Below are 14,055 nucleotides of genomic sequence, written 5' to 3'. Positions count from 1 at the left end.
CAGTCTTGAAGATGGCCGGTCCCTCGAGGTCTCGTCACACCCACGAATCTCAGCGTGACTGATGATGCAGGTAGAGGTCAGAGGTGCCAGGGAAGCCGGTTCTCGTCGAGCTGGGCAGTCTTGATCCGGAGGAGAGACTTGCAGCAGACCGCAGTGTTCTTAAGATGGTGCCTGCGGATGCAGGGTGACTACTCCTTAGTCACAAGGGAGAAATCTTAGGAAGAAGTCTTGAGTTCCTTTCGTGGAAAGTAGTTTCAGGATTCAAAGATGATCTCCTTTGGAAGGGGGCCAGTTCCTACCTTTATCCTGTAAAAAGGGGCTGGCACGCGACTAAGTCCTGCCCTATGGGTGGGACTAGGAGGGGGGTGGTTACACCCACTTACTTGGCGGGCTTTTCCCCAGCACAGGGTCTGGAGTGACCCTGGAACTGGTTCCAGCCAGCCTATGCACAGTGAGCACCGGGGTGCCACGTGCAGTCACCTTCCTCTAAAGCCCTGCCTACCTACAATACACAAAACCCTGTCTGGGACGGTGCTGGCACCGCCCCTGGCAGGAAACCCTTTGTCCTTATCTCCTGCTCTGGGAGGACTCCCAGCAGCAGGAGGGCAGACTTGTGTCTCGGTGGCAGCATCCATTTTGTGGATGCTAAGGCTCTGTCTGACTTTTAACCGGGTTATAGGTTACATGCATGTCGTGTCCCTCTAGAAGGGTGGAATGCTAACCCCGTCGCCAGAATTGGCGAGGGGTTAGTATTCCAATTCGTATGACACCTTACTCGACATGTTTTGATAAAGCGATACCAGAGTTGGCATTTAACCGCGAGGATTATAATGCACTTAAGAGTATATGGTATGCGATATCATGGAAACGGCTAAGGGATGGGTCCCGAAAGCCGCAGACAGGCTCAGCTCATGCCAGAGCACCATCTCACACGATTCCAAGCACTCTGCCTTCAGGATTGTTAAGGCCTGCCATAGGAGTGACTGATAGGAGATCTGTGTGTCCATTTTAGGGTTAGATATAGGTATACTATATCTAAAGCAAAGGGTGAGTACACCACCTTGCCCCAGCTGTCGTGCAGCCAGTTGTGTCAGTTTTAGTTAGTCAATCCAGGGGTGGCACAATACATGCTTCAGCCCCTGGGAGACTTCTGGGTGCACCTCAGCCCTGGGTACAGGGACTTGGAGAGGGCCCAGTGCCAATTCAGTACCTGAGTACAATTTGGATAGAGAGAACAGCTAGGCTGTGGGTCTGATTAGCAGGCCCACAGCCAGGGAAAGTCGTAAACCAGTGCAGCAAAAAGCAAAAATCTGGGTGATCATAGGATTGCAGACCCTACTCTCCTACACTAGTGATTAGAGTTATCTCTATATACATAGGGAAGGGATACAAATGGATATACTCTATGCACAAGTGGGCAAGCCACTCCTCCCCTGCCTGGAGCAAGAACGCCCGCCCTCAACCAAACCCTGCCTTCTGCTTTCTTGCAGTGCGAGAAGCAGAAACATATAAAGTTTTTAAAATGCCATTTTATGTTTCTGCTTCTCACACTGCGAGAAAACAGTGGGGCGTCGCTCCTCCGTCCACGTGGAGGAGCCGCCCTTGGCTATCGCATGGAAAAGGCATATGTCAATGCCTGTTCTTTCCTGCAGTGACACATTAAAGCTAGTTCTTTTGTCTTCGCCAATGCATACCTCTGAGACACCGAGCACCGTTGAAGTTCAGAGAGCGTCCACCAGAGCTACGACCATTGGATGTCTGCAAGATGGTTGGTACCAAGCGAGTCCTGTGCATGCCAGAAATGAAAGCACTGATGGCTTACTGGAAATGTGACTTTTCTAATTAAAAGTAGCATGAACTGCATAATGATAAATGTTTCCAGGGAACAAGAAGATTTGTGCGGAGGAATCTCACAATGTGCCGAGTAAAGTGCTCCCACAGACATTGAGAAATAGACTTGAGGTGTGAAGAATGAACCAGGATAAATAAAATCATGGGAGCTTCTATTTGGTATCACAAACTGAAGTGGGCTCACCAACAGCTCGAAAAGAAAGGGGATCCATAGAGAATAATAAGCTGGCAGGAGCGGCTGCTCTATAGGGGCCAAAAGGGCAGCGACCCCCCACCCCCACAATCACAGGTCAATTGCATCTCATTTGTTAAAATATTACAGCTTTTATGTGTAGTAACATGATCTTACTGATCATTTGTTTACATATAAAAGCTGCAATACTACCTTTCTCCAGAAGAGGGCTTCCCTGGGATGTATTGCGCATGTGTCAGGCATGGGCTGGTACAGACCATCCTTCCACAGATGCAAAACACTTCTGACATGCTGCGCTAGCATCAGGCAGTGCAGCGTGTCAGATAATGGTGAATTGGGGCTTGTCAGTCATGCACCCTTATGCCCCATCAGAAGCCACGATATAGGAAAAAAGGCAGCCTTCCGTCTTCTCTGAGCTTCTGATTAGGCATAAGGGTGTGAGCCTTGCTCTGGTGCCTTGTTTGCTTTATGTGAAAGTAGAGAATCGACGTGCAGAGGAAACTGTATGCTGAACACTGCCCCAGGTAAGTTTCCACATTGTGTGTATGACTGAGAGCATGCTTATGTTTATGTGGCTGTCTGCAAGCAGGTGCCAATGTATGTGTATGTGAGCGTATGTGAGTGTTTGTATGTGTCCTGACTACCGGTTTAGACTATTGTGTGATAGCCCCATTACTTTCTAAATTGACCCGCCACCACTCTAAGCTGGGTACCTGTTCACAATGTAAAAGCATGTACGTGTTGGTATTTCTATAGCATAGGGCTAACCCAAGAGCAACAGAGCGTTGCCCATGTGGGAGGTGATGGAAAATGATGCAAGATTATATTCATCAAGTGGTGGCTTATATCTTTTGGCTACACACACTTACACTAGTATTGCACACATTTTACATTTTAGGCACATTGTGAATACGTGATTTGCCAGAACTGCACACTTTTCAGTCAATGCCAAGCTGGATTGAAATCAATGTACTCAGATTGACAGCGTAGCCATTAGACAACTCCTTCCTTAGTTGATGTACTAGAATGTTAAAGAAAAAGCTTCACACATTAAATGTCACCACTCCTTGTGAACACTCATGGTATGTTAATGTTTTAACATAGCCATTAGGCCGCATTCCTCATGCTGTCTAGTGAGTGGACCGAATGCAAATTATTTTGGTATTTATGTTTTATACATGGGTTGCACCTAAAGTAGTTGTTTCTTGTTTAAGGTTGAGGTTTATCTATTTACATATACAGAAGGGTTTTAAGTTAGGTATGCATAATGGGTAACTGTGTAATCTGTTCCAGTATTACCATTGAGGGGTTCTGGTGATATCTTTGGCCTATGGGTTGTAAATGTCACCAGAAGTCTGAGATGGCAATGAGAAGGTACCCGTTATCTATTTTTATATTACAAGCTGTTTTATTCAAAGTGCAGCTAACAGTGGGCATTGACTGGACTTAAAATGTTGAGGTTTTGTCCACCTGTCACAAATTAATAATTGATAAAATAATAGGGAATGGTGAGATCAGTGGATTTATTTTTCTCTGTGGCTGCAGAGTCACAGCATAATTATGAATTTACAGAATTTATCGCATAATTTCCAAAATATGCATATTTTACCAAAAACTTTGTTTCCAGCTCAAACGGACGAAAATAATACCGCCTGACAAAGTGCCACATAATTTGCATTTTTTGCCACATAGTTTCGATAACCTTGGTCCTCCCAGCTGCATAATCCTAGTAGCCTGGGTAACGTAAAACGTTTGCACAGTTGCGTCAAAATCTGTATGTCACAGGTAACCGTGAAATATTGTCCATATTTCACGGTTCCTTAAAAATATATGGGTTTAATTCCACTTCTTTTTGTGCAATAAAAGCACTGCAACATGAAATACATGCATTTTTACTTGAAGATGTAGGGCCATATTTATCAAGATACCCATTTGCGATTCTCAAATAGCGATTTTTAAGAAGATTTTTAAGAAATCGCTATTTGAGAATCGCAAATGGGTATGTATGTACAAAATCACATTTTTTTTGCGATTCCTTAAAACTCCTTAATTGCGATTAGCAATTTGCGAATCGCAATTAAGGAATACTTTCCCATTCATTTCTATGGGTCAGGAGGCCCATAGGAATGAATGGGAAATTATTCTCAATTTGCGATTCGCAATTTGCTAATCGTAAATTGAGAATAATTTCAAGGGTCCAGGGGTGTCCAGAGGAGACCCTGTTGCACCCCTGAAATATGCATGGGTGCACATGTGGCGCACATACATGCCCTAAGGGCATGTATGTGCGTCACATGCCACTTTGAAAAATGTAAAAATTTGCATTTTTCAAGGAATCCGCAACTTACCACCAACTAGAAGTTGGTGGTAATTTGCGATTCCTTAAGGGCATTTTGCTAATTTTTTTTGCTACATACATTGCATTTAAGGAATTGCAAAATTTGCGATTCCTTAAATGCAATTGCAAAATAAGGAATCGTAAATTTTGCGATTCCTTATTTTGCACCAAATTTTTCTTAATACATTCCATTTAGCAAATTCGCATTCGCAAAGGCCGAAATTCTGCGAATTTCGGCCTTTGCGAATGTGAATTTGCTTGATACATATGGCCCGTAGTGACTTCCCAGTAATCTCAATTGTACCCATCAGTGTAGAGTAGAGATCATGGTGGGGATGAGTATCTTTTTTTTTCAATGTGGTATATTCTATCATCTATGTGTTTAAATGGTTGATGAATCTTTCTTCAACGTGTGGCCCTGCAATACTTCTTTAGAATGGCTAAACACTGCTATTTTGTAAATTACAACTATGCAGCCAGTTTCCATTTTGTGACCTCTAAATAAATTTTCTTATAAAAATACACACTTACACCTGCACTCACCATTTCTTTCTCTCCAAATGAAAGAAGGTTAGACATAGATGCACAGGTTTAAATGTGTGCATGCGGAAACAGAAATTAATGATGGGAAATAGTGTTGGCAGCCATATTAGTGAAGGAGCTGAAGCCATGTAAAATTCACCTTTATTTTTGTTATGGTGAGCATCAACAGCATAATGCACTTCTGCAGGATTCAATTAATATAGCAAAAGGAGATCTGTGAGTAGACCCATGCGTCTGGAAAAGTGTGTGTGTCCCATAACCCCTCTACAACGCTCTCAAAGGGTTCTGGTAACTCAAGCCAGTGCACAACGCCTGCACCCTCAGCCAGTGCGGAGCTCATGTTCCTTCACCTGAAAAGATGCACTTCACTAATATCCTTAACATAGCATAACATAACATGTGCATACGAATTATTTTTGTGGTGTTGTTCATACATCACTCACTGTGGTGATTCCTGTTTCACACTCGGTCTCTGTGCTTTTCCATCTTAGTCACACTCTCCTCTCATTTCTTTCTTACCTTTCTGTCCATATTCGCACACATTCCTAATTCTCTTTCCCTACTATCTACCTTGTCTTTCTCTCTTCAATTGCTTCTCTCAATCCCTTCTCTATCACTGTCATCCTTCCTCTCACCGTCTCCTCTACACTCCCTATCAGGAAGATAAACCTGGGTGAGAGACGCGTGATACTCCCACAGAATACTAGCTGGTCCTGGTTTCTCAGTTCCCACAGAACCTCAGGTTTTACGTTATAGGAATGAATGCTGAAAGAGCTCAGCTCTGGCTGTGAACTGGCTCACATCGACCTCTGTCTGCACAAGGCTCGCAACTGTCTTCATTGGAGCTCAGCTGCATACTTACAAGAGCTCAGCTTTGTCTGCCCAGGGTCGCAGTGCTATGTATGCTGGATGTATGACGGTACAACGCGTGGTATTACCACGCGTACCGTTACAACGCAGGTTTTTCAACACAAGTCGTTACAACGACTTGCGTTGGGGGGCGCTGGATAGTGAATAGTTTAATTTACTATTCCAACTCCAGTCCCCGTGGATAGTAGGGTAGGTGTTGGATAGTAAATTAAACTATTCCCTATCCTAGAGCGCCCTCCAGCGAAAGTCGTTGTAACGACTTTCGTTCTAAACCTGCGTTGTAATGGTACCGCGTTGTTAGGGTTTCGTTGGAAAGGATGTTTCCCATGTATGCTGGAACTCATCACTCAATGAAAGAAATTACCTATGGATACACGTCTGTGCTCTATCTGTGCATGGGTTCAGCACTATGTATGCAGGGACTTGGCTGCATCTGTGCTAGAGCTCAGCTCTATCTGCAGAGGAGTGAGTTCAGCTCAACAAGATGTTAAAGTATGTGTGTGTCAGAGCCTCACTCACCCTGTATGCACAAAATCCTACTTTTCTCTGTGGATTCAGCCAGCGGCGTAACAAAATTTGAGGAGGCCCCCCTGCAAGGTGCCGGGAGGGGCCCGCTCCTGATTTTACCAGGAGTTCTCAGGCGAGAGTGGAGCAGGGACTGTTCTCCCTTTGGTTCAAGGTTTTCCAACCACCAGCTGCCACTTGCAGAGATGGTAAGGATGGTCAAGAGCAAGAACATACAAGGGCAGAGCATTCTGGGGAATGCCATGCTGTCACGGCAGGACACTTTGGTGAAGAAGTGACAGGAGTTGTTTCTCCATAGTATCATTCTGATCCGCATCTTCAGTCTACTATGTATCTGTCCACCAAACAAAATAGGGCAAGAGGCACAGAAGGACCTACTGGGAGGTGGGCTGTGAGATGTCCAACTATGATCCCCTCACACAGGCACAATCCATTTTATTTCAGTCAGTGAAATAACATTATTTCGGCCTCCTGTGCCTTAAAAGTGCAAATGCAGAGAAAAAAACATAATAAATAGAAAAAAGAGTACATTTCAGCATGAAGAGTTAATCATTCATATAAATAGATACCAACATTTGTACAGTAAAAAAGTATAATATCAATTAGCATATACAAGATACAGCAATGGCACAATGAGGCCGATTAGTGTTGCTGACATACAAATTAAGAGAGCATAACATTAAGAGGGGGGCAAGCCTTTCTACAAAGTGGAGCACAGAAACTTGGCTACTGCTGTGGCGTAAGTTAGACTGCAGTCCGATCTCAGGATGCGAAGAGCGGCGGAGTGACTATGCTCGCCTAAGCGTCTGCAAGTGGGAGCTATCCAGGTTCTGTGGGGACGGGCATAGACAGGGCAGGCAAAGAGAACATGCAATACACTCTCCGCTAAAGAAGTGCAAGCAGGACATACATTAGAGGCCCCGCAGGATTACTTTGAGGTAAAGACTCTCAGCGGGAGAGTGCCCACTCTAAACTGGAAATATAACTTACTGTCTATGGAGAGAGACACCTGATCCCAATAAGACTCGTACCCATTCAAAGGCTTAACATCAAGGAAGTCTCTGGGCAGTTTGGAAGAAGCAGCCTTCCTAGAATCATTGTGTTGCTAGAGGATGTATGTCACTACAATGCGGGCTATTACCACGCGTGCCATTACAACGCTGTTTTTACAACGCAAGTCGTTACAACGACTTGCACTTTGAGGGCTGGATAGTGGAATAGTTTAATTTTCTATTCCAACTCCAGCCCACGTTGACAGTAGGGAAGGTGTTGGAATAGAAAATTAAACTATTCCTTTGCCAACAGCGCCCCCCAGCGCAAGTTGTTGAAACGACTTGCGTTGTAAAAGCAGCGTAGTAATGGCAGCGCGTGGTAATACCCGCGTTGTAAAGGCTGTTCCCCGCTGCTAGATGAGAAGTAGGTGGTAGCAGGATGGTCCCAGAGGTCAAGCAGTACAAGGGCATAGAGCAACTTTTTGATATGGGTAAGCCAAGGAACTTTGGAGAATTGGTTGGCGTCTTTTATGTTTTCTGTTCTGGAGGTCTGTTGTATTGGAGGCAACTGTGGAGTAGTCCACAAAGGCCTCCAATGCAACAGGGGGCATAGCCTGGCTTTGCTGGCAAGACTTCAAACTCCCATGTTCAGAGAGAGCAGGTACAAGTGGGTGCTGGGGGGGGGGGCGAGGTTACACAGAAATGTGTTTTCTAACGACTGAACCCAAGGCTTGGCCTTATAAATGCAGATCACAGGTGGAATAGTTTTGGTGTGAGATAATTGCCTCATTTCCTGGGTGTAGAGGCGAGGTATTGAGTGCACTGAGTTTTATTTACAGCCCAGAGAGTTTTCTGAGCCACCAGATAAAAAAATATAGCTCGATTTGCAGACTAACCAATAAACATGCCAATAATCTTCATTGCAATGTGTTTTCTGTACATTGACCGCGCACACATTCTGGGTGACTTTCCTGAAAACCTGGCTGAATTTTAATATTCTGTGTGCTGCTGAGCACACCCATACTGAGCCCAGCACTTCCTACTCATAATGTCAAAGTAAATAACAATCTACCGACCTCTTCCTCACCACACTTTTTTCCCTCAACAGAATGAAGAAATCCCTGTTTGCCGCTACCAAGGCTATTTTCCTGCTGGTTCAGCTTCACCAGGCCTCCGCTCTGAACCCGAATGACCCCAACGTCTGCAGCTACTGGGAAAGGTAAGGAACAGTTGAAGAACTCTGAATGCATTGATAAATGGGGACAAGTATTTGCTGTGAGGGCACAGGACTACAAGCCCCAGGTGTCCTCTTGAGGAGGCGAGGCAGAGAAGGGGAGCAACTCCTGTCTGGTGCCATAAATTGCCCCCATTTTCCCCACATCATGGGACGAGCACAGGGATGTGCCCAGGCCAAGACCAGGCCTGTCTTCGCCCATCATCGGCTAGAAGAGCCAGGCCGGGCACCCCTCTTTGCTTTGGACTTCAAGAACACTAATGATGAAGTGTGAACTTTTAATGGCTGGAGGGGTGGCTCTGATGGGACTGTGTGAATTTGATTCCTAACCCATGCCAAAGGATGTTTTTGCCTCAATTGAGTATTACATTTAAAAACATATTCTGGTTCAGTATGGACAAGCGTAAATTAACAGGGGTTAAGAACAGCGCAACCAATAATCCACCTCAAGGCACTACATTAGACTCTTTTTTTAGCTCGTGCTACTGGGGTGATCTCTAAAGAGGCAGATCTCACAGAGAGATGTTTATGTCTGGACACCGTGGTCGGCCTTAGGTTCCTTCCATCAAACCAGTTAAGACACCGATCTCATCCAGGTCTTTTGGATTTCACTGGTCCACTCAGCCCAACGCCTAAGGAACGTGAGCATCGAGTACACCTCCCCCCGGTAACAGCTAACAACGACTCTGTTATTTCTAGCGGCAGTGACTGTGGGCCCTCAGTGAAAAGGAAGCGCCAATACAAGCGAGCTGGCAATGCTAGACCTCAAGTGTTAAAAATCCAAACAAAGATCCTTTGATCCTGCTGTCAATACCCTTAGACCCTTTTCTTTTGAGATTAGGGACTCCTCAATTTATACTAAACCATCAGACCTTAGGCTTAGGGAGAGGAGGTTACATAAAGCCCTGACATTGTTTCACTGTGTCACTTATGTCAATTTCATTATTGTATGTATTTGATTCATATGTACTCAAAAAACAACATTGAGAGTAACCCTTCGGAACAAAGGGAACTGGGTTTAACAACTGGCAACAAGACATTATCCCCCTTGTAGCTCCTAGTGCTTTACCCACTACTCATTTACCACACACTCCACACACTGATATTCAATTATATCAACGCTATAAAGCCTATTTTTTGTAAAAAAATATCTCCTCCTTTATTAGAAGTATTTCACATACATCGATAAAATCTGACAAAAAATCCTTAAAAGTGTATAAATAGTTTCACAGGAGAATTCACACAAGTTTTTGGGGATTAAATCGTCATTGTACATTTGAGAAAATCCGTTCCATTCCCCTCAATTTAGCTCTTCTTATACTTGACTTCTAATTACAGATGGCGAACCTCAGAGCATTGTTGTTTTTATGCTTACGGTCAAGAATAGCAATGTTCAAATAAAACTTCTAAAATGAATCTCAAAGACAAGTAGAAAAAAAATACAATTGCACATAATAATCAATTACAACACAATAAAAATAAGTTGACGCGGCATTTCGGTGGACTAAGGTTGATTGACACCACCTTCTTCAGGACAACTTTAAAAGAAAAACAGTGTTGTTCACTTTCCAGTGTATTATAGAGTAGTTCAAATTTTCAAACTGATTTTAGTACCCTGACTCTTGGTGTAGAGGGATCACTCTCGTGTTTTTACACGTATCATTGGGTTGATCAGATTTGTTTTATTCGCCTTATCTGGTCAATAAAGGCAACTGCGCGAAAACTAAAGTGCAGTTTTTAAAGCGCACCTCTAAAGTCAGAGAGACCATGGCCTTGGAAAAACCAACTTTGAGAGATTATTTGATTTTAAAAACTAACGATTGGCCTGAACCTTTACTCTCCCTTGGCGAAATCCATGGCAACGATCCCTTGTTGCAATGCTTCAGGTGGGCTTGATTAGATATTATCTTTGTTTTCCACCCGGCCAATTTGACTAGAGTTTAATATAGCAATGGACGTTTAGCTAATCATAAAACTATCACACACCAAGAAAGAGCAATTACTTCACTACCACCTGACAAGACAGAGTATATCACTGTGGCCCCTGATGTCAATACCTGACAATGTTGCAGAGGAATACATCACTTTAGGCCATGAAGTCATAACCACAAGACATAGCAAAGCACTCACACGACTTAAGGTATGACCTTACAAATACAAGTCACAGCAGGTCAATAACATCATTTTAGACCATGATGCCACCACTATACACCTAGGTAGAGCAAGTATATCAATCAAGATCATGATGCTACAACAAGCACATTGTTAAGAATAATTCTATCATAAGAGGTGGGACCCATGTGGCCTCGTGCTTAAGCCCATGCCGCCACCAAAAGATGTGCCGGGACAACGGTGTCACTTACCAATGATATCACTACAACAAAACATGGTAAAGCGATTACTCTTTGTGGTTGGTGTGTAAACCTGAGAATGTGCATAAAAATCACAAATACAGGAGTAGATTCCTCACAGGAAATTTGTGTGAGTAAATCTTTCTCGAGTGCCAGACCCACTTTTGTGAATTATAAATGTTGTTTTGCACTTGATAAAAATTATATTGCATGTGTAGAATAAATGTAATCAAGCAAATTACTTTCTGGCCCAGGCCCAGGGTGTCTGAATTTCAGATTGATTTGTGCACTGGATTACACTGGTGCAGAAAACATGACTATAATAAAAAAACGCAGTGCCATATTTTTTTTTTTACCACAAATGCCTCTTGGCAAAGTCAAAATGAACCTGTTCGCAACCCAGTCATACTTTAGCATGCAATTTGTAATTTGTTTGCTATCTCGGGACTTTTGTTATGGACAGACAAATTATAGTTTATTTTTCCATGCTAAATCTGGAAGCAGAGATAAAGTTTGGCATGCAAATTATTTCACACATGTCAAAGGTGATTGATCCACTAACTGAACAGTAGCACAGTTTTAAATAACAACTGTGAAAAAGGGTTTAGTATAAAAAGTATGCATGTGTATCTTAGCATAGGCACGTTTTGTTCACCAACATGAAACAGGGCAGAAAGGGGAACACAATCAATTGCTTGTTGTGTACAAACAGCATGTAATCCAGCCCATGAATGGCTTGTTATGGACTGCACACCATAAAATAAAATGTTATACAAGATATCACACTTATTTGCTAACCCTAAAGGCCAGGGGGAGAGGATGCGGCCGAACGGCCAGAGCTGCCGACTTTTGGAGCTGGAAAACCAGGTTCAAGTCTCGCTGTCGGCTCAACATCTTGTGATTCTGGGCAAATCATTTCATCTCCCCGTGCCCACCAAAAATGAATGTGTTGTTGTATAATGTAACTTTTGCTCATGTAAAGCGCTCCAATACCTTAGGGTCGAGTTTGCGCTATATAAAACAGCACAAGAAAAAAAAGATGCTTCACCAAGCTGGGCATCTTTTGTGATTGACGTGCTCCTATTTATGACAGTGTGCTGGTTGTACACCTCCCTCTGTGTCGTGCATGGTGGCACACAGCGCCACTTCATTGGATAGCCAATTGGGGAGTTGAGCGTTCAACCACACACTGGACCTTTAATGTCCCAAAACAGAGGCTGTTATCTTTTTGATGTAAGGGGGTGAGGGCGGGTTTTTGGGTCATAGAACTCTGATTTCATGTGAAAGAAGCAAGGACAGTTGGGGCATGTTACTTTGGCTGCAGGTATATTGATGGCTCAGTCTATCATTGGAATTTTATTTTAACCCCTTCCATGCTGATGACGGCCAGGAGCCGTCATGGCGCACGTCATGACCGCACCCGCGATCGGAATGTGCCGCACAGGCGCAGAATCGTGGCCGCGCCCAAGGGGTTAACACAGCAAGTAGGAAAACGCCCATCTGAGGATGGGTTTCACCTGAGTTCAGTGAGGGAAAGTCATGGTGTCTCCAGGGCTGGACAGGCCTTGTATTCCTTCAGACATTCCCCAGTTGGCTGAAGCTCTTGAAGGCCAGTTTTGAAAGCCCAGGGACTCTCCCGGAGTCTCTGTCTCTCTCTTCAGCTTTCTGAGGATAACTGCAGACAGCACAGGGGGCTTCAAGAGAGAGCAAGGGTGAGAGAGGGAGAGAGGGGAAGGTAGAGAGAAAGCAATCAGAAGGGAGAAGAGAGGGGAGAGAAGGAGACAGAGGATGCTTGGATGAATCGATGGAAAGAGAGACGTTGCCCGAGGACAACTATTATATGGCGATTTTACCAGGACTGCTTTGGGTTCCCCAGTCCTGCCCTAAGAGTCTATTTCCCCATCGGTGGCATCCCACGCTACATTCATCCCAGTGCATGGGGTTTCCTCCCTTGACTGTTCTTTGTACCCCATAGGAACGTTTCACTGCAAGCCACGTGCCCTATCTAAAACATTTCCTTTGTTGTTGCTTTACAGTTTCATAGCAAGGGGCTGTGAGCATTTTCCGATGACATCATCGCCCTTGTGCTCACGTTTCATGGTGTTCCTGTCGATCCGATTCAGGGCCGGACTGGCCGTTGCGGGCACCGGGCGATCTCCCGGTGCGCCGCAAGGGTGGAGGACGGTTTTGAGCCCCTGGGCGCCGTTTTTGTTACAGGACCGTTTTTGCAGCATAGCTGCAAAATCGGCCAAAAACCGGCAAAGAGCTCGGATGCACCCCCCCAACGGACCCCCCCCCAGCTGAGCACTTTGCCAGGGCTGGTTTGCATGCAGCACTTTGATGACAGTTCTTAACAGTCAATGTTTTATAAGTAGGGTTGTATCTTGTGATCTGCAGTAACAAAAGAATCTCTGTGACAAAGGCAGTAATCCACTCAGCAATCCGCATAAAATACAGATATGTGATCTGCACTGTACGTGTTCTTTTCAAGCGGCATATTAACTCTCTACGCTAGTTTATGGCAACACTGCCCCTAGACAAAATTCTGATTTCTCTCTAGCAGGAACATTAATCACAAGAGCTATCTTGACATTTTTTTTTATTATTATTTTTTTTTAATTATTTGTAAAGTTTTTCACCCTATTTTACAATATTTTCCAATACAGCACAAAAGGAATTCAATTCATGCAATCATATTCATACAATAAATTTTCAAACATAAACAACATATTTGCTGTAAGTCATAACTTTTGGCATTGCGTGGTTTCTATCTACTCTTCTCTCTGGCTGTTTTTCCACTGATCTAGTGGTTGCCAGATTCTATCTCCCAATGCTCTCGCCCTCCTACCCTTCCTTTCATAGATAGCTTTTTCCAAATTAAACGTTGAGATCAATCTTGCTATCCACATTTGAAATGTTGGAGGAGCCCTATCGAGCCATGCCCTTGCAATTCCAATTCGATAGAAAGCCGCTACCATAAACATAAATTCTATATGGTGGTCCTCTGTCCCACCGACACTCCTAGAATTATTATATCATCCGTCAATTTACTCTTAACTCCCAAAGAGAACTCCAGAAAGTTTTCAATTGCCCCTTTTAATGTATATATTTGCGGGCATTGAGCAAACATATGGACAATGTCCGCCTCTCTTGAGTCA

The 14,055-nt window shown here is 44.0% G+C and overlaps 1 protein-coding gene across 2 annotated transcripts in view; it reads left to right on the top strand.

Annotated features, from left to right (window-relative positions):
* Nucleotides 1-14,055, top strand: part of PEAR1 (platelet endothelial aggregation receptor 1) — a 376,148-nt gene that overhangs the window by 197,153 nt on the left and 164,940 nt on the right. For both annotated transcript variants that reach the window (XM_078671558.1, XM_078671559.1), the window contains exon 2: nt 8,421-8,531. In XM_078671558.1, coding sequence (XP_078527684.1) covers nt 8,422-8,531 — 110 coding nt within the window. In that variant the 5' untranslated portion in view covers nt 8,421. The remainder of the gene's footprint in view (nt 1-8,420; nt 8,532-14,055) is intronic.

The sequence above is a fragment of the Lissotriton helveticus genome, chromosome 12 (assembly GCF_964261635.1).
Source record: "Lissotriton helveticus chromosome 12, aLisHel1.1, whole genome shotgun sequence".
NCBI classification, from domain to species: Eukaryota; Metazoa; Chordata; class Amphibia; order Caudata; family Salamandridae; genus Lissotriton; species Lissotriton helveticus.
This window is presented reverse-complemented; position numbering and strand designations above follow the sequence as displayed.